This window comes from Onychostruthus taczanowskii, unplaced genomic scaffold (assembly GCF_017590055.1).
Source record: "Onychostruthus taczanowskii isolate IOZ18803 unplaced genomic scaffold, ASM1759005v1 scaffold18, whole genome shotgun sequence".
NCBI classification, from domain to species: domain Eukaryota; kingdom Metazoa; phylum Chordata; class Aves; order Passeriformes; family Passeridae; genus Onychostruthus; species Onychostruthus taczanowskii.
The window spans coordinates 10,401,398-10,423,296 of NW_024499017.1; the positions used below are offsets into that span (position 1 = coordinate 10,401,398).

The 21,899-nt window shown below is 37.5% G+C and overlaps 1 protein-coding gene across 2 annotated transcripts in view; it reads left to right on the forward strand.

Annotated features, from left to right (window-relative positions):
* The window catches only part of CDH13 (cadherin 13), a 433,407-nt gene that overhangs the window by 235,991 nt on the left and 175,517 nt on the right, over positions 1–21,899 (forward strand). For both annotated transcript variants that reach the window (XM_041400548.1, XM_041400547.1), the window contains exon 6: positions 15,393–15,537. In XM_041400548.1, the coding sequence (XP_041256482.1) occupies positions 15,393–15,537 (145 nt within the window). The remainder of the gene's footprint in view (positions 1–15,392; positions 15,538–21,899) is intronic.

Below are 21,899 nucleotides of genomic sequence, written 5' to 3' on the forward strand. Positions count from 1 at the left end.
TGTATTCCACACACAGGATTGCTGTGGATTCCACAGGGTTTCTGTCCCAGCTCAGACCTGAGAACCTGCAGGTTGATCAGGGGAGCCTCGTGCCCTCTGGAGTTTTTAGGGAAGGGGCTGCATTTCCCCTGTGCTCCATGAAGGGCAGGTGACACACTCAGGGCAGAAGGGGTTCTTTGCACAGTTCCCTTGATGTTAGCTGTCCCCACAATTTAATTAATGAAAAGAATGAAGAGGGAGAAGTTACATAAAGCCCTTACTTAGATTAAGGATGTTGAGAGCTTCTTTCTTAGACAAAAACTGCAGGCTCTCCTCAAGCTATGGTGCATCAGAAAACCAGATTTGATGAGATTACAGCAACTTCAAGCATCTGCTACTGGTTGAAGTTTTTCAATTTCTGAGTAGTAATCTTTTGTTTAATGTTCTTCATGTATTAAATCTCCTTAATTCCAGAAACCTTTAATCTGTGTATGTAATAAGACATTGCTGTTGAAGTGCCAAATGCTTTGTTTGCACATTTTTAAGTTTCATGAATCTGTTAAAAATACCAGAATGTCTTTTGTAGAAGATTATTTAGATCATAGGCTCTATTGACTGGTGAAATTTTGTTTGTCTTCACAATGAGAAAAAACAGGAGTTCTAAAGGAGAATAAAGAAAACCACTGAGAAGGAGTCTCCTTCCAGTCCAATCTCATTCGTTGAAAGAAAATGTATATTAATTAAAAATTTAGACATTTCATTCCTGTTGCAAGGCTCCTTGCAAAAGACAAATTATTTTATACATCTAGTGTGTGTTGGAACTGACAGATGAGATTAATATGCTTCTTAAATTACCATTACCAAGGGTCAATTAATAACTGAACTAACCTTGTGAAAGTCATTCTGAAAGACTAGTTACAGATCTGTAATAGTCCCTGTCAAATCACACAGAATTGAGAAAATGAGAAATGTGACAAATAAATACGATACCTACTAATTGCATTCTGCATAAGGTAAATGAGCTTTGGTGGTTGTTGGTGGAAAGAACAAGAAATAAGTCTGAGAAATGTTGCCATTAATAATATACAAATTTGAAGTAAAATTTACTTGAGGGAACGTGAATGCACAGAAACCTCCCTTGGTAACAGAAAAGTGAAGTTTCCTGGCAGGCAAAGAATAGGGGATATGAAGGCTGAATGATCATTAGAGGAATATTTCTTAGGCTATTATATATTTTATTACCTTGGGAATTACAGAATTTACCTGGTATTTTTTCATTTTTTGATGAAATTTTCTGGATCTGTAGAGGTTAACTTACACAAATTAAGGTTTCATTATGACAAGAATTAAACCAACCATATTTGTTGTGTGATGGTAAAAAAAAAAAAAAAAAAAAAAGAAAAGAAATTTGATTCAAAGTTTCTCTCTATGGGAAGGACTCTAAAAAATACCCAGCTCCAAATCTACAGCTGACCAAGCCTCATGTTAGTCCCTAATCTTGTTTCCTGTGATCAGGTTATAAAACTGCAACAGGTATAAAAACAAGATCACAGAGAACCAGTTTGCATTTTTCCAGGAAATCCTGAAGATTTAAGACAGTTCCATCAATAAAGTCAACGACTTTTGGGTAAAATTTGGGTGTTCACACCTATTGGCAACTGCAAATATGATTTTGCACTGTAGGTTTCAATGTGAGCCTGTCTCTAGGTTACTGGGTTCTGTCTGTTAAATCATCCACCTACATCTATTAATGAATAAATATTTTATACAATTATTAAATACCATGAAAAGATAGAAATTGGCTGTATGATATGAACCTTGAAAAAGCATCAAGTCAAACATTTATTTGTGCAGCAAACCCCAGGTTTGCTGTGATGGCAGAAGTGCTGTTTGTGCATCTAAAGGTATGAATTTAAGAAATTTGGATATTTATGGAGTTAAAATAGCAGTCATGCTATTGCATAGGGGAAGCACATCAGCATGTGCTGTCATGAAGCTTTGAGCTGGAAATTCCATATTCCAGCCCTGGAAATGTTTATAAGGCAGGTCAGAGTGCCAGCAATGCCATGTGACGGAAGGGATCAGCCAGCACAGCCACTCAACGCTGAGCTCAAAAGCTAAAGGCTGAAATGTGCTCCATTGCAGCCTTTGATGGGTAATTCTAAAAGATAAATGTGGTTCTGAAAAGGAACCTGTTCAGAGGAAAAGATTTAAAAAAAAAATGTTTCCATATATTTATTCAGTTCTGCTCTCTATGATCTTCTGCTGGGTAAAGCAGAACGTGAAGCAGAAAAATAAACTTAATGTCACTTCTCTTGTCTGTTGTTTCATTAGTGATAGAACATTTTTATAACATTGAAAACCCTGTATAGATCAAGATTTTTTTTAGTGAACAACTCCATTTAAACTCTTACATGATATAATTTACCTGCTGTCAAACCCAGTTAAGTGACAATAAACTGTATAGTTTGGTGCTATCATATTCCAGAACATGTCAGGATTTGATGAGCTACAAATGTTATCTTTAGTATCATGCATTTTTAAAAGGTTTTTTTCCCAACATTTAACTGAACACTCACTGAATCCTTCTCTGAATATCTTTTCTTTTTCTGCAGGAAAATGTTCCTGTTGTACAATTTTAGTTGCTTGCTGAAGAGACAACCCATATTCATGCTTATTTTTGACCTCTTAGTGAGAGATGAAGGTCTGATCACTTCAAATACTTTTCTTACAAGCGTATTTTTCTGCGGTTAAAACTTCCAATTTCTCTGAACTGTCCAGCACGAAGCTCATTTATCTCCTGATAAAAAACAATTCTTTCTAAGTGGTGCCTGTAGTAAAATCAGGGCAGCTGGGTAAGCCCAGAGCAGTCTCTGTCTGTGGGCTGCTCCATGGGATGATGAGAGCTGCTTGCAGAGCACAGAGTGCCATCTATTGAACGCTCCTGCGAGCCTGCAGCCCTGGCTTGCCCAGGAGGGGACACACAACCACGTGAATAAAGCATTTATCCTCCAGAAATAAAGCATTTATCCTCCAGAAAAGTCATCAGCCCACTCGAGGTTTTACTGTGTTTCCTTTTGTGCCCTTTTCCTTCTTTGGCCTAAAATGAAACAAATACCAAAGGTCTAAAATAGTTCTTCTTGGCCTTCTTTAGGTTTGAGAAAAGCTTTTGAGATCTTTTTTGTCTTCCTAAGCAGACCTAATAATTTTAAGTTGGTTTCTTTTCGCAGTTGGTTTTGCTTTCCTTAAAAAATCATGGAATCTTCCACATCCCTTCCAAACATGGGTTTGGGAGCCTTTTGTGATTTCATGCCAGGACATTTACTTTGTGCAATAATAGCAAACCTTCAGTTTTACAAAACACCTCAATTAAAACCGGAATAGGCTCTTTTTGATAGGCTCCATGGGGCTGATGGATTGCTGCTGATTTCAACTCCAAAATCAAACCCTTGGGATTGATTGGACTGAGTTTCTCTGTGTGTTCTGCATTGACCCAGCAAGTTACTTAAGAATGACACATTTATAAATAGGTTACTCCAAATCAAAGAAATTATTTTATGTTTGAACCAGCAATATATTGATGAGAAGTCACCTTGCCAGGCCAAAGGAGAACCTGTTTTGGTGATGTAGCAGAACTGAGTGAGGAGCAATTTGACATTAATTGTTGTTTTATTGAATAGTAAAATCTAATCTGAATGTTTGCTGTGTCTGTCAAATTAAAAACAAGAAGGTGACAGGAACAATGGAATAGAGACAGGACTACATCTAGTCACAGAGCAGAATTTGGTGAATAAATCTTGTTTTCCTTCTTTTAGACACTAAATTGTCTAAATAAGATACTGTCTGTACTCAAAGGGACTGTTGCAATTACACTGGCAGAAAGAATGACACTTCAAACTTAATTATTAAATAAATTTCAAGCAAATCATGCTGTACTGCTAAAATAGTTCCCTATGGCTATAAAAAAGTACAGGTTTTAACACACACACCTATTATTTGTAGAAAAGATCTGTGCTGGGATGTAAAGTCCCTTAGTTGCCATAGGGGAGTGCACTGCTCAAGGGGAGTGTGATGGAGTAAAATACCACAGGATGACTTCAATGCCACTTTGGGAATAAATAGATGAAAGTTGAATAGTCTGGTCTGTGCAGGAAGTCCCTGTGTTGCTTTGGAGCATCAGCTTCAAAAGTCTCTTCAAGGACTTCCTCTTCTAGGACATTTCAAATTTTTAAAAATTGCTGCACCCCTGTAGAATTTAACAGCTCAAAACACTGTAAGATTTCTCCTCCTTTGCATAATTGTTCCTACTGTCTGTTTAATTCTCCAGTCTTACCACAGCAATCCTCTGTGTTTGAAATTAGTTGCCTTTAATTAATTCCCTTTATTTTGTACTAGGACATAATTTTATTTCTGTTTTGCCTTTAATTGACCCCCGGTACTCTGTTGGTGATTATCTGTGTGGGTCCCAAAGATCCCTTTCTTGGTTTTTGAGTTACAGTTTTGCAATAGGAGAAGGAAATGTTCCTGCAACACTCTCTGGGATGAGTTCTGAAATTTAAAATTTACTCCTTTTATCATCATTTGATTTGTGGGTGCATGAAAAAGGGTCTTGCTGATTGCTGTAATTCAAAAAGGCTTTCTTCGCTTCCAATTTTTGGTGCTTAGAGCATTTAATTAATTTTTTGACTGACTATATCCAGGCTTTACATTTTGCTGGAATAACTGACTTTCCAATTCTCTCTTTGCCAAATACAATATTCCACATAGGAATTTTTTTTTTCAATTGATACAACTGATGCAGCTTGATGCAATCAGTGAAAAAATTAGACATCTACAACGTAATCATTGTAAAAAAAAACAAAAAAACTTTGATTGCATTTTTGGACTGAAAATCATGTCTGTTAGTATTTGTGGATAGTAAAAAGGGCTTGAAAAGGGTAAAAAAAGACAAAAGATGACATTGTGTGTCTTGGAATTCTGAAAATTGGTCAGATAAGATTGTCATAATCTGGAGTTTAGGAAAGGCATGAAGGACAGAAAAAGAGAAATCTTTATCTCAGAAACAAAAAGGGTATGGAAATGTGGCACGAATAAAGTCCTGAAAGTTAGTGACAAATCAGTAAGGCACAAGTCTGTGGATTTAGTTTGAGATCTGATTTGGTGGAAGTGCAGCACAGGAATTGTTGTTGTGTGCTGTAAAACATGTTGTAAGATCTCAGAATTAAGGGGAAGTGGTGGTGGAGCGTAAAATTTACTGAGGAAGTGCCTTCTTAACATGTTAAATGAAATAAATTAGGTTGACAGAGATATTTAAAATAAATAAATAAATCCAGTGAGGCATGCTAGAACTGCAAATTACAGTTTAAGATTAATAGTTTTAACAAGTAATTTTGTCATGAGAGCTGAAGGCCAGTGAAGCATTTCAGAAAGTTCCTGGATGAAATGTAAGCAAGGAAAATAAGAGAACATGAAATAAATTCTGTCTCCCAGTGTGTCACCACACAGCAGATGCTTGCTGATCCTTCAGGAATTACATTAACTTCTCAGAAAAGACTTTTACTGTGTTAATTCACCTAATTTGAGACTCATTGACTAAATCTTCCTTTATTCATGATTAATGTAGAGAGATGGTCCAACATGTCAACAGTGACAAGGATTCAGTTAAGAGAGAGAGAAGAGTTAATTTGAAATGACATTTTATTTTGGATCAGGCTGCCCTGGGACTATCTTTCCACTACATCCATGCCTGCAAACTACTTTTCTGCTATAATAATGTGGAAACTGTTCAGATAATTTCTTCTTTTCTGTGAATGAAATATAGATTTAATAGGAAAAAAACCACCACACTGCTGGACTGAAACAGAGAAACTGCTCATTGTGTGATCTGGGGTGTGCTGATCTGTCTAGCTGCTCTTACCGGGAAGATCAGCTGTCTCAATTGTAAAAATATTGGCCACAAACACCCTTTTGGAAAAAAAACCAAACTACTGGGCATAATGTGAAATTCAATAAAGCTGACTGTAGACAAAATCAGCAAAATCTCCTTTAGTTTGGGATGACAGGGCAGGATAAAGAGAGTTTTGTTACCTCCAGTGCTTGCACATCATCAGCGCTGCGAGGGCCTGGAGTGCAGCAGGGCAGGGAAAGGCAGGCTCTAACTTTGAATACTTCTGGGCTATATTTGGTATATTTACCCCCAGAATGCCAGAATTCTTAATAAAACAGCTTCCAAGCTCTGATGCTATTGAGGGAGATCGATAAACTCACTTTTACTGAGGAGTGTAACCAAACACAGCAGGGAGGGAGTTGTGATGAAGCTTCCCACACCTTTTATCATCAGCATTGAAATGTGTCAGCTTTGGCTCACAAACAGGCAGCAAAATGCCAAATATTTACTAGACAGGGATGTGAGGAGGAAGGAGAGGGCTGGTCCGTGGCAGGAATGTGGTTAAACAGGCAGATTCCAGCTGGTAAAGTGGGTGCTCTGAGTAAAGGAGAGGCTGCCAGGGCTTGGGAAAGGAGTTTTAGAAGTAGATTTAGCAGAGAATAAAAATAAATAATAAATAAATAAAACTAAATACATAACTGAGAAAGGGACTGTGTAGATACACAAACAGAAATCTTAACAGTTTATCACTCTGTGCTGGAAAAGGGGCATGGCAGATGCCTTATGCCACAATCCAGTCCTGCACAGCATCCTTCTCTGATGGGAGCTTTGCAGCTCTGAAATTTTAATGGGTTTTGTAAGACATGGCCCTTAGGATTTGCAGCATGGTCATCTCTACCCTGTGAGCAGAGACAAATAAATCTCATCTTGTTCTCTTTTCCTGCCTTCTGGAGACCAGCCTTCCAAAAGGTGAAGTTTGGGAATGCTGTGGAATTGCATCTTACAAGGCTGTGACAAATGCACTGTATAAAATATGGTGAAATAATTTCAAATTTTGAATAGCAGAGCAATTTTATTTACAGGAAAAGCAAAATTTTCAGGAAGTCCACCAGGAAAACACTTGTCTCTGAAGTGTTTTCTTCACTGACACTTGGATCCCAAGCACTCTTGCTCTTGGGTGGGCTTTGAAGGAGTCCTGGCTGCAGCTGTCCCCTGGAGCACTGACAGGGTGCAGAGGAGGAGCTGTCACCCCAGGAATGCTGACAGGGCTGGAAACAGGCTGCAAGGCAGCAGTGACCTGCAGGTTCTCCAGTGCAGCCTGTAAAATCTTCTGTACAAGTGCTTTTGTAACTGCTTGTTTTGTTACTTGAACACAGGGACACCCGACCTGTTACCTCTGTTCTAGCCTGGGATCAGCCCGAGTGATGCTTGACTTCAAAGACCTTTTCCTACTCGTTTGCAGGAGCAGATATTTTAAGCAACAATAACAAAGCCAAATCTATGTATGTGTGATATATCCCTGGCATTTGCACTGACCTTTATTTCTTATGCCTAAAGAAGTCATTTCCTTGTCACTGATGCATTTGAGATCTTGCATTTTAGTTCTTGGTCTGATTAACTACAGGGTCTCTCTGACCCTGTTGCTTCTTGCATCCTTCCACGAGTTGCAATCTGTTAAACTCTTGCCACTTCCTCCACTTTTGGAGTTATTTTTGAGCAGCCAGAATGGTTAGCAGTGTCAAATAATGCCAGGAGCTATTTAAAAGTGCAAAGCAATTTTTTTTCAGTTTTTCTTTTGTAAGTGTCTTTATTACTTTTGTGGTGCAGCATAGAGTCTAAAAATTATGGCTGAGCTTATGTCTTAATCCTTTATTTCAGCCCTACTTTGTCTCTTTTTGATTTCTTTAATATTTTCGTGGTGATTAGAATTGATTACTTTGGTGAATCCTGATACCTCCTCTGCCTCCCCCACCCCCGCTCCCTTTTTGAGGGGATCAGCATGTGCTCTCTTGTGATATGGGAAGATTTTAATTAGTATTTTACATGATCATCCTTAATGCTTTTGGCCTGTGTGAAGTACACGTGGCTGCTTGAAGAGCTGTGCTGCTCCACAGATTTGGGGAATCTTCTTCTCGTGTGTTCACCGAGGTTATTTTTGGAGTGGGCATTCTCATTTCTACTCCTAGATACTACTTAACAGGATGGGTGCTTCAGAAGTTATTTTAATTTGATTTTTGTAGCTATATGAGAGATTCTTTGAGGTTTTCTGTTGTAAGGATGCATAAAATTATTTTCACTCGTGCTTTTGTGCCTTTACAGATGTAGAAGAGTGTGTGATGGGGGGGAATTATATACTGAGAGGACAACTGGGTTTTCAAAGATCTTTCAAAGGTGTTTTGATTTTAATAGGATATAATATCCAGTCTCATAAGGCACTTTGAAAAATCATACTGTGCACATGTTGGTAGCTTAATAATCTTTGTAAATCTAATTTTACATTACTTGCTCAGCAAGAGATGGAATATCTATATCAGTCTTGTGTGCAGAGATCAAAAACCCAGATTCAAGCTTGATTTAAATTTTGTCTGGTTTGTGGCTTTGGTGAAGTCATTTCATCTCTGTCTCCCACCCTTTGCCTATCTTATTTATGTGGCTGATTCTCTTTTGAAACACTCTGGGGCTGTTGGTCCCATCAGTTCCACGATAATTAATCAGAATGGTTCAGTTTGAGCACCTCACACCTGCTTCATGCCCATCCTAAAATGGGTTTTTTGTGGGGTTTGGAAGTTTGTAAATGCACCCATTTTCTCTGTGAGGGACCCTGCAGCAGCTCCTGCCAGCCCATCTGCTGCCCACAGAAGAGAGAATTTTGGGATAATGTCAGAATCTTCCCTTCTCTGCTCCCAGTTCCTTTGTTCCCTGTGACTTTTTGCATGACATTAAACCCAGTTTTCTCTCATGCAACCTGGCTGTGTCCTAGAAAGTGACATTTCTCAGAGGGACTGGAGTTCACAGGGATACATCTGGGACAAAAGATGGGCTGAAGCTTTGGAAAGCTGCTGTTCACTAGTGCCTGATGTTATATAAACCTTAAATGTTCTGTGAATATCAAAAGGAATCTTTGCAAAGAATTGTTTATTACAAATATTTAAACATTAAAACAAGAAATCTTAAATTGATAGTAACAAGAACTCACAAGTAAATCTTGTCTGCTCCAAACTGACTTAAAAACTCCCTGAAAATACCAATTACTGCTTGCTGACCCCTTTGTTCTTATAACTTAAAATAAACCTCAACAATAGGTGGTAAAAACTATGAGATTAAAATCCATTTTGTGGATTTATTTTTTCAGTTGACATACAAAAATCTGCTATAAAATCCCAAACTGTTTATTTTATATTTTAATGAGAAAAAAATGTAAAGTATTATCAAAATAATTTTTGCAATAGGGTTTAGTGTGAAGAAAAGGCAGAGTTAATTTTGGTATAAGATTTTTATGAGTATGTAATTAATGTATTTTTTCTGCAGTTTACGCCATCATTCTCTACAATTTTGGGGTTTTTATATTCCTCCTCTGTGATTTTTATCATGGAAAAGGGGCCATTTAAACTTAGAACAGAGAAAAATTTCCAGGCTTTAAGCTGTACAGAAAACAACACTTTTTTAAACAATATTGTGATTCAGAGACACAGCTGGGGAAGAAAATGCATTTCCTGTGACACTAATGGTGGCACAGTGTATACATTCAATTAGATAATGAATTCATAATTGCTTGGTTTCCAGCTATGGAGCAATTTAATACATTAAAACAAAAAAAAAAAATATTAAATGTATGGCATTGTAGCTTCATTTTTCAGCAAGGAGCACATTCCAGTGATGGCATTTTCTAGGAATATTGTGACTTTCCTGGATTGCCAGTGCCAGGTTTTCCAGTGGAAAAAGAGTTTCTGATCTTATCTCAAGGCAGCAGGAGCTGCAGGTACAAGGGGCTTTTGGAACTGGCCCGTCCTGATTGAAAAATGGCCAAGACAATGTTATTGTTCTTTGCCCTACAAAGGAAGGGTGAACAATGGAGAGATTTACTGCACAAAAAATCATGTGGAAAATGTGCAGGAGGCTGTTATTGAATTAAATTTAATTAAGACTGTAAGAGTTTTTTGACTTGGGCTGGTTTTGTTTAAAGACAAAACAGTTGAATTAACTTGGGAATGTTGATTTGACTGTCACATACAGATGAACCCCCCTGGTGACAGGTTCAGATGCAACTTGAGCTTTGGATAGGCAAAAGGCTCTTTTTAGTCAAAAGTGCATAAACTTGGCAGAACTTGCTATGTTATGCTTCACAAATTAAAATATGGTGCAGACCCTGACCTTTCAGTCCACTGATGTGAATAATTATTAAAGTATTAAGCCCACTGCCTTAAAAGCAAGAGACAAAAGCACATATTTGACTGTTTATAATATTAAATTCCTCTTTCTTTCTTTAAAATTTCTATTAATGCATCTACAAACCTTTGCATCTGAAGTGATCAAAGAAAATGAATTGACTCCCACTGAAGAATTCATTCTTTGTTACTTTGGAGTGATAGCAGTCTTGGGCTTTTTAAAAATTTTGTTTAATTAATGCACACAGTTGAGAGATAGTTGTGCTAAGAACTGCAGGAACTGTGTAATAATTAATTTTTGAGATGGATGCAGTAGCAAGGTAAAGCCTGTGGAAGATACTCCTGGAGTACTTACATGGCTAATTAATCCCCTTCCACCTTGGCTCTGAGTGCCAGGTGAAATTCTCTAATTGCAGGTAATGATGCTGATTTCTGCCATCATCTGTACAGTTGTGCCATGGTGGTTGAAAGAATTATATTTTCCTCTGAAAAACTGATTATTTTTGGTTTGCATCCTCTTCCTCCATCTCTTACGGAGCAATATAACTATTAGCTAATGTTTTATTCATACTCTTAAATCAGGAAAATTTACTTGTAATTAGTTTCTCTTTGTCTGAATTATCTTGTCTGGGTTATGTTAGGTAATTGTATAAAATTTTTACTACAACCTTGCACTATAAAGAGAATTTCTATACTACATTCTATGACCTAGCTGTGGCCAAATTTTCTTTTCTTACCAGGAAATTGCCTGAATGAAAGATCCATAAGTCCATTGCCTTTCCTTACTGTCAATCCACACTTAAAAACTGATGATAAATGAACCTAACAAGTATTGTCAATAATTAATAGGATCAATAAATAAATCCAGCTGAGGAGGGGCAGGTGGTGGTGTCTCAGTATTTTGGATGGTGCAGTGCTCTTGTGAAACTGGGGATGAGGAACAAGTAGAAAAACCATCTGTTGAAACAAATGGAAAACTTACATGAGAAACATTCCTGTGGGCAACAAATCGGAAATTAAAATTAGATGGCAGGTAATGACTAAATAACCTGTCTTAGGCTTTGAAGATAATTAAGCACTAAAAGATATTCCAGATTTACTTATGAAAATCTCCAAATTTATGATGTAATTTTATGTGGGCCATTGGCTGGCTGCCTGCAAAGTGAAAATAGACATTTATATGCAGAGAAGGAATGTGGCTCTCCAGAATCGTTTCACCAAAAAGCAATAAATGAATGAAAACAACCCTTCTGTGAAGAGAAACCTTTGAAATTACTTGAAGTAATGGTAAGAACGAGACTGGTTATCTTTTCATGTAAATGTTATTGCTGACTGCAGAGTAGAAAGGATTCAAGACTGTTGAAAATAAAGCAGAAAGCCTAAAATGAGCAACTTTGAATAAGCTTAACTTCTGATGAGATCATTATATTTGGGGTGATGAAAGATCCTTGCTTTGCATATGCTGAGGGAAATTGGATGGGAAGCCTAGAAATAATCCATTTTCAGAAGGCAGAGGGTTCAGTAGGAGTTTGCCAGATAGGATAAAATCTATTCCTGCCTGCAGTTTGGGGGTTTGTATTGCTTTTCCCTGTTCCATTGCTGTGCCTAATTTGATCAGTGTTCCTGAGCTATGCTGGGGCACCAGCCAAAGTCTGCTTCTGACCATGGAGTTTTGTGCTGTGAGGTGTAAAATGTATTCTAAAGCCTTGATTATCCTTTGTGGTTTGCATGTGTATTTGTGTCAAAAATGAAACTGGGATTTGGAAGAGTTCCTGAAAATCACAGGTTAGGTTATGATGAGCATGACTTCATCACTATCATCGAGTCATGGTTTGGGTTGGAAAGGACCGTCTAGTTTACACCCCCATGAATATAATTCCATAACTTTTAAGTGGGAAAGCATCAGTTTCTCACAAAATAAGCAGCTGCAGGACTCTGCAGATTGGTGGTTTTTTTCAATTTGTTCAAATTTGTTTTTATGCTTAGAGTTTGTCCTTGGAGCTGCATTGTTATAGTCAGGTAGGAACTTAAACCTTTTCTGAATGTGCCATTACAGTTTATTGTTATCAAAATAATTAATTCAGTATCTTTCCTACATCAGTCAAGTTTACACTAAATCCAGATATGGCTTTCTTGCCTTCTGCATTGAAAGACTGAAATCTCACAGTTCTGTTATTTGGGACAATCTCATTTTCCACCTAGTTTTATTTACAACCTGTTCAAAGTGCTAATATTGTCTTTTACTTCAATGTTTTTCTCACTTGCATGTGTTGGATTTTTGGAAATAACAATACACTTCTGCTGTTATTTCATGAACAGATTTTATGAATTTTTTTTTGTTTGTTTTTGTTTTAATTTGGGGGGGTTTTGTTATTTTTTTTTTTTTCATGGAGAAACTACATAAAATATCAGACAGCTTCTTTCACAAACTGGTCATATGAAGAATGATGACCATAACTTCAGTGCTGCTGGTGAGTTCACTCAATGCTTAGGACAGACTTGAAAATTATTGTACAAAGATTAATAAAATAAAGTCCTTGACAATCTTAATAAAATGAAGAAGATATCATGTAGCTGTTCCTACAGACCTGTCATGCCAAATTTTTTGGACAGTTGCTCTCAGATGCAGTTGACTTGGCAAAGATAAAGTAAATCTATTTCAGTCATTAATAAGAATCTCCTATTCTTTTCCTTAATCTGTGCAAGTCTGAGAAAAAAACCCCAAAAAATTACTGTTAGATCAGCCTTTGTTTTAAATGACTTACAATTCTGATAAAGCAGCTGAAGCAGTTTTTTAAATTTAGCAAATTCTTTGTTCTTTCCAATGAAGAGCACAGTCACTTGATACTGAGAGATAGATTAGGAGCAAATTATCTTGAATTTGAAAATTAATTTCCTGGAATTTCACAGGGAAATATTGCTATTCTTTCACTTCCCAAAGCAATTAACATGGTTTTGATGAGTCAGTCTTACTTTGATAAAGTGTCCAGCTCTGGAGTCTTCAGCACAGGGATGATGTGGATATGTGAGTCCAGAGGAGACCACAAAAAAGAGCAGAGGGCTGGAACATTTCTCCTGTAAGGACAAGCTCAGAGAGTTAGGGTGCTCAGCCCCAAATCTGATCATGGAGTTTTGTGCTGTGAGGTGTAAAATTTCTCTTTAAGTCTTGATTATCCTTTGTGGTTTGCATGTAAAGAGAAGAAAAGGCCCCAGGATGACCTTAGAGCCCCTTTCAGGGGATTACAGGAAGGTTGGGGATAAACATTTAGTGGGGCCTGTTTGATAGGATAAAGAGAAGTGGTTTTGAGCAAAAAGAGAAGAGATTTGAACTAGATACAAAGAGAGGGAAATTACAGTAAGGGTGGTAAAACACTGTCATGGGTTGCCCAGAGATGTGGTGGATGTTCCATCCCTGGAAAACCTTCAAGACCAGGTTGGATGGGACTTGGAGCAACCTGCTCCAGTGAAAAGTTTCCCTGCACATGGCAGGGGGTGGAAATAGATGAACTTTAAAGGTCCCTTCCAAGCCAAATTGTTTTTCTGATTCATTTTGTCAGCAGTTTCCAGCTGTAGCTAAAACTGTATCTGACTTTAATGTAGCTCAGGAATGGAATCATTTTTCCTTTTCCCGTCCACATCACATCCTATGGCAAAGATTCCTGCATTGAGTGTGGAGCTCAGAGTTGAACAAACCCAGAAGTTGAAGGGGAGGTGCTCCCAGCAATCTTCAGCTGTGCCAAAGCTACTGGAATCATTCCAACCAGAATATTTGTCTGCCTTTAAGCTGTTAAGCCATATAATAAAAAATAAGGCTTGGGAAAGGCTTGCAAGAACATTTCCTAGACAAGTGAGGCTAAGCAGTGAGTAGATGTTAAAATGGACTGTGACACTATTTACAAACAGTGCCTCTAAGTAGGTGTCTCACTCATAACAAATACTCCTACTCACACCCAACACATTGAATTTAAAAAGTGGAAGGTATTTATGAGCATAACAAAAAACAGAGAAAGGTGATGATAAGCCATCCATTTTAATAAGGAATTAGGATTCTGACCTATTTCTTTCCCAGTAGGATTTATCACTAAGTTATAAATAACTCACAGGTATAAGACAGGGCAATGAAGAATAAATTAACAGTACAAACAAAATGCTCAGAGACTTCCAGCCCCTGTTGGCACCATTTTCTCAGGGAAAGACTGGGAGAGAGTGATATTAACATCTGAGCCCAGGTTCATTTTCTGGCTGGCTTAACTCCATTAGAGTCTGGGGATGGGAAGGGCAGGTGAGAATGATAGTGATGTCTCAGACATGTTTATTGCTATATTTTATTGATTTCTTTTGAGGGGACAGAACTGCAGGTATAGCACACAGTTGCAATCTAAATTGATTTCTCTGTTTAAGAAGTTTTGGTGTGGTTTGCCCTGGTGACTCATTGGAACCTTGCACTGCATGTGGTATGGAGGGTTGATGTGCAATAGGATCTTTCTTTCCAGTTTTTGGAAGTAAAGAAAGACAAATCTTCAGCTTGTGAATCAAGTGAATATCCACTTGCTTGAGACTGAAGATGTTCTATCATTCTTCCACACCTCATTAGAAGACCCAGAGGAATCTGAAAATGGCCTAAGAAACACTTCATGCCATCACCATTGAAAAAAATATCTAAAGCTGTACATGCATTCCTGCTTTTTTTGGTTTTTTTCCGTTTTCATGGTTTTGTTTTCTGTTTGTTTTCAAAAAGGTTTTTGGGTGAGCATTAATATCAATTCTACCATGATAATTCTATATGTGTCCACTGGAGATGTGCTTGATAAAAGCAAAGAAACAAATTCTAACCAAATCTTCACATGAGTAGGGACAAATTTACAAGGGGTCAGGTTTTTTGGTTTTTTAAGCTCTGGTCTATTAATTCTTTAGGCAACATGGCATCTTCAAGCTGCCAGGGGATATCTGAGTTTGAATGTACATCTGTCTCTTTTGCTTCGAGGAGAAATCTGCTCTGAGCCTGGTCCAAAAGAAAGGGCTGCAAGTGCTGTCTTTGGTAGGGTCTGGCCACACCAATGCTCATCAGAACTCTTTTTGTCTTACTCTTTTCTCACTGTGACAGTGAACTCATGACTTCCTTCCTTTTCCTGTTCCCACAGCTGGAAGTGGAGGTGGTGGATATGAACGGGAAGACCATGGATGGCCCGGTGCGCCTGGACATCTCGGTCATCGACCAGAACGACAACAGGCCCATGTTCAAAGAGGGCCCCTACGTTGGGCACGTCATGGAGGGATCTGCCACTGGTGAGTCCGTGCTGCTTTGTTTTCCCCAGTTCTTCTAAGCTTTCTGATGTTTACATTCTTGTAATGAAGTTTCTCACGCACTTTTATGTAAATAATTATTGTTTTGCGTTCTTTTCTGGAGGAGGAGAAATTTCATGGGCTGTTAGTTTGTCCAGTGTCGTTGGAGAGGTGACACTTTCATCCCCACTGTCACTTTTGAAAGTCTATAAATATTAGAGTCAGAGAATAAACTTCCCTTCTTCTTCTTCTCACCTTAGAGTTCCCATGTCTGTGTCTTTTTTTTTTGTCCTATTGCGACACACCTTAGAGTTTCCATGTCCGTGTCATTTCTTTTTTGTCCTATTGCGACATGTCCAAGCCAGTCCCAGCTCAGTAAATAGAGCCTGAGCAAATCCTCTGTTGATAAATGCATTATTATCATATTGTACAAGCTTTCTTGTTGATTTTGTGCCTCACTGAATTCTCCCTTCACAAAAGAAGCAGGAGAAGCACAACTTTAGGACAATGGGTAATGATTTCTGGAAAACAAGTCTCTGCAGTAAAAAAAAGAAAAAAGAAGTAAAAGGAAAATACCCAGAAATTAGTTGGAAATAGGAGCTTTGATTTAGGCTCATGTTTTTTATTCATCTCTGGAATCAATGAAGACAACCCCTAGGATACGATTAAGATTCAAACCAAATACCACAAGAAATTTCTGTGCAGAGTGGGAATTTCACATTTTTTCCCTGTAAGTTTAGTTACTGGAAGGGTTATTTTTATTTGTTTATGTAGTATGAGTCTGGTAAATAACACAAATAAATGGAAAGCACATTATGAATAAACTAACGTTGTTGGGGAGATTGAAATACTGAACAATGCTGGTAAACAGATGTTGTAAATGCAGATACAACCATTGTAACAAAACAAAAACACACTGATAATTAAAGTTAGTAAGGAAAATGTTCTGATTAAATTTCCTGTTGATTTTGTCTGATGAGGAAATTCTACAAGAGTAAGATCTTGTTCCAAGTTTTAATGTGGGTATAACCATCCAAGTTAAACTCTTCCATTGTATTATGTGAGCTTTCTGGTGAATTTTGCACTTTCACATAGAGTCCTTCCTATCTGAAAACCTGTGGGTATGAAAGGCATTACAAGCTGCTCTTTCAACAGATTAAATTTTTGAGGTAAATGTTTATTTACCTCACTTGTGACAAGCATGTAATGAAGATATTGATGATCTTTTCAGCCAAACAAGAAATGTTTCATATTTGAGAATATGGCTGCCAGCGGAACACTCTTTTCTTTTGTAGGTCTCTAGTATGTTTTTCAACTGGCAATTCTCTATTTTTATTATCCATAAACTCTCCTTGCTTTCCTTTTTTCCCACTCCTTATATTGAAGTTTACACTTCTGATTCAGTGGAGAAGTTTCTCAGCCCACCTTCCGGTGAATTCTTCTGTAATAGTTTCATCCATTTTCTCCTATTGCTGCTCTGTATTGACTCAGGTATCATTTAGCATTTTGATTGTCTTTCCTGTTGGCCAAAGTTTGAATAATTTTTCTCAACTTTCCTTCCCTTACACTCCCTCCCTTCCCTCCTGGTATTCATCACATTAAACTTCATAACCTCATTTGCCTGGTGTCAAGAGCACCAGCGCTTGCAAAATTATTTTGTGCACAAAGGAACCTGCGGAATCAGGGTTGGCTGGAATCAGTCACAGCTCTCTATGCAGATGGCACCCACTCAGCCAAGATTTCCTGGTCTTCTTTTCCATAGTTCTTCCCAACTTATGGCACATATCTTCAAATTATTCATCAGGCTCTGCTATTTTATCACAGAGGTTATCAGAGAATGTTCCGAGCTGGAAGGGCCCCACCAGCTGCCGTGCTGTTCCAAATCAAAGGTTACACTGCACAGCTTGGTAGGAATCCTGATGTGCTGGCAAGTGGCATTCCTGAGTTCTTCCCTTTGGATTGCAATTGTGCTGTATTTCATTTCTGAAGTTGCAAAAGGAAGGCTTTGTGTGGGGATTTTTGAAGGAATTTTGAACGAATTAGAGATGGGATCTCTGAGTTTTTAGATGATGCAGTTTATTTTTCTTGTCTTCTGTATAGGTAGGAAGGGTGAGTTCAGCTCACATCTTCACAGCATAGTTCAGAAGGTCAAAAGACCCTTAGTTATAAGGCCTTTTAAGGATTTATTGACTAATAAAATACTGTTAGTATGGATATTTGTTTTTGATCAAATCCTTAAATATTTCATTTTATGGACTCACGTCATAGTGTCAGCTTTCTTAGTTAAATATGTTATGACACACAAACTTACAGTACTGCATTTTAAACTTCTTGTTTACCTTAGTAACTACTTTATTTTTTTTCTATATTTTAAACTCTAAAACTCTAAATTTTCCTTTTTTTTAGCTTAATGTGTTTCTACTTTAAAGCTATATTCTCACTTCTATTACCAAGTTTGGAAGCCTCTTCCAAGTTCTCACATCAAATCTTGTGTTTAATCCTCAGCTTTGGCTTACAGACCCAAAGTTCTGAGAATTCCCTGCATTTCATATTCCAGCTTTGCATTGGATGCATAACCTTATGCCTTATCAAACCACCTTCAGCTTCATTCAAGCTCTGAATCAAACCCACACACTGAAATTCTGCTAAAAATGAAAAGTGCTCAAGTAGGTATCTTGGATTTGCCTTGATGCTCCCTGGACCAAGGTGTAAATGTCCATGGATACCAATAACTCTGTGAGAGATGCACAATTATGTGGAGAAAGATGCAAATATAGTGTGAAACTTATCTGCAGTATTTGGGCCTTTTTAAAGCATTCAGATGATATTATTACCTTAAAATATTATTACAGGATTCCTGTGTGTTTTCCTGTTAGGCCACAATTTTATCAGTCACAAAGCCAATGGAATTCTCTAGAGATTTTCCACTCATTTATTGACTGCACAATTGAACTTAGGTGTTGTCTCCTCATCAGGAATATCAGAGAATTATTGATAAATAAATCTTGGAGAGAGTTAGTGTCAAAACCTTAAATATGTAAACCTTAAAACCTTAAAAATTTAAAAAATCAAGTGAATATTCATATTGGACTTCCCTGGTGTTGCTGTAGGACATATTTTCCAGTTTTTTATTGTTTTACAAAGTGACTTTTTTCCTTAATGATTTGAAAGCTATTTCCTTAAAAAGGGAACAACACAGAAATTACATTGAAAAGTTGTGCCAAGCCCCTTTTTGCTTTATTCTCTTCTATCTGAGATATAAATCCAACAAAATTGAAGAAAACCTGGAAACAGCATGTGATTTTTTTATTTATTTAATCTGTCTATGAATAATTAAAAAGCCTTTTGAGCACAGTCCCAGTGAGGATGGTTTGGATGGTGTTTAAATAGATTTTTTTATGTCACTAAGGCCATTCACATTTTTGTGTGTGTGATTTTTAAACTCACAGTAAACACCACTGGTTATTTGGACACCTACAATTTATGTGCCATCACATTTCTGGAGAGGCAAGTACCTGCCTATAATTAGTGAGAATATAAACTTCATTACAATGAGTATTCATCTGAATTTCAAGCTAGGGCTTGCCAGACCTTATAATTAATGATAAAAATATGTGACTGCTAGGTGATATTGCTACAGATTTATTTCTTGATATATCATTCCTGAGGAAATTTAATAATATAGTTAGTTACAGTAAATTAGCTCTTTTCAGGGAAAATTGTCATAGTTCTGAAAATAGCCCAGAGTCAAATCCTAACAAAGTACACTTCGATGTGTGCTTGAAGTGACCACAGAGGTGCTGAGATTTCTATTAGGTCTTTTCCTGGGGGGACTGCAGACTTGGAGGCTATTTATAATAAATAAATAAATTGAAAGACCAGTCGAAACTGTTTGAAGACAGGAGAACCAGCTTGATCTGTTGTTTTTTATTTATACCAGCTCCCATTTCTGGATGGGGTTGCAGTCAGCATATATGTACCAGGAAAATAATGGCTGAGCCTGACTCAGTGACACTGATGGCAATTTTTGGATTGGCTGTAATGGGTTTTGTGTTCGCTGCACTGCTGATTTCTCATGTTTTTGTTTTCTGAGTTATGACCCAGTTTATTTCCTGTAGATCTCTGATTTTTCCAGCTGCCAGCTCAAGGGTTGAGGAGCTGTGTCTTGCAGCAGCCTCACCTGAGAACTTTAGTGAGGGTGGCTCCCTATGGAATCCTATGGATTCTGCCTATGGATTCCATAGGCAGGCAGAAACGTTTGGATATCTCACTTTTAGAGGTTGCAAAACGGAGGAGGGTTAAATGAACTTGGCAGCCACCTCATTTCTCTTGCTGGAGGCGCTTGACAGAAATTATTTTAAACGCATCTGACATTATGTGACTTACAACAATATGCTGCAAACCCAGTGGGGTAAAATCTTAACTGCAGTGGTTTAGCAAAATTGCTTGAGAATTGCATTTAAAGAAAGTAACTTGTTTTCTGTGCTGCACAATAGCCTGGATCCATTGCATTCCAGCCAAGGAGCCTGGACTGACAGATGTCTATAAATAATTGCTGGAAATAAAGGGACACTTGGAGACATTTAGAGAGGAAACAGAAGGAATTAAGAAGAATAGCCTAGAGGGTTCTGCAGTATCATAAAATAGTAATTTGTAGAGCTGGATAAAGCATGAGGAAGGGGCTGAGTATCATTGGCAGCTCTGCACTAGAAAATAGTGCAGTGGTTCAGGTAAATGAAAACTGGTGCTGAAATTGTGCCTTTTTATTTAGAACAACCTGACAGCTTGGTTGGTTTGTTGGGTTCTTTTTTTATACTTAACCTAACAGTAAGTTCAATACCCAGATTAATAGAAATGGGATTGTATATAATAGATGGAGTCAAAAGAGTCCATGAAAGGGAAACAAAAGGCCAGCTGGCCTAGCAAAGTGGCAAAAATAAATTTGGCATCATTGACTTTTACACACCTGTTGCCAGCTCTGATACATTTCAAATATTCTGGTACTGTTTTCCAGACTCTCTTTATTTGTGCCCTGCAATCCTTGCTGGCAGAAGAAGGTTGCCAAAGCTGTAAAATGAATCAAATTGCATTGAATTGGGTGAAGTCTCAAAGTCTTCTTTCTTTTGACCTATAAATCCCAAGGGACAGAGGGAAGCCAAAGGGTGTTTTTACAAGTTTTCTTTTTGCTGAAAGATTAAATTTTTTTCTAAAGTCACAAAGAGCCATTAGAAAAGGATAGTAAAGGAAATAGTACCTTTTAATTAAGGTAAGAGTAGAATCTGGAGTTTTTCAGTCTTCTGGTTCTGCCTGCATCAGGGCTAGGGTGATGCTTGAGTCTTTCTGTCACAGAAGTTACAGTGTTGTGCATAAATGTTTGTTGGTTGATATTTTATTGAGTTGGATTTTTGCAGTATAAGCTTAGAAGTATCTCCAGATATGACCTGCAAAGCAGAAGTATATCATAAAATTCACCTAAAAACTATCTCAAAATTGAATTTTTGAACCTGAACTTTTTTGATTCAGGGCACTGCCACTCTCAGCAATACTCGGATTTAGAGGAGATTTGAAATGTCAAATATTACATATTTAATTATGAGACTTACTGCTATGAGCTTTTGTGGGAAACAAAATAATTGGAATGAAACTGTGGATGAGGAAGCCTCTGACTCAAAAGAAGCTAAAGAATACAAAAAACTCCTTTATTTGATAAACCAGCCTGTTTCACAGCTCTTCCCCAGTCGTTTCTACTGGAGATGGAATTCTCAGCTTTGGGTATAACTCAGCAGAACAGTTTCTAAGTTCCTTTCCTTCCAGATATGTTCAGTTCTGGGCAAACTTGAAAACTTGCTGATGGCAAACTTTCAGCCATCCTTTCTTGGGATTAATCATCTGCATTTCAGCAAAACTCCACTCGCTGCCTCAAAACCCTTTGTAATCTGGCCTGTAAATGCAATGGATATGAACTAGGTAGAAACATCTGTAATGTCAATATTTAAATTTCCAAGCAGAAGCCAAGCAGCAGCCAGGCTAATTATGCACAGCTGCTTTGTATATCCCAGTAGGAAATTTTTCACAGATCTGTGTGGAATAAAATACAGCTGTATATGAATATGGTTATTGTGTGTATGTATAGATATATCTATTTTTTTTAATATGTATGATGTGAATATATTGCAGAGAGATGAGCTTATCTAGACACAAATATCTGATCTTTTATGAGGGATTCTGGTATATTTTAGTTACTGTGTATGTACACCATAGAAAGAAAAGATATTTACTAATAATTTGTTGCATTGTGGCAGACAAAGCCGTGCATCCACTGTAATCTGCCTGATAGAAAGAAATTGAAAGGAATGACCCATTAA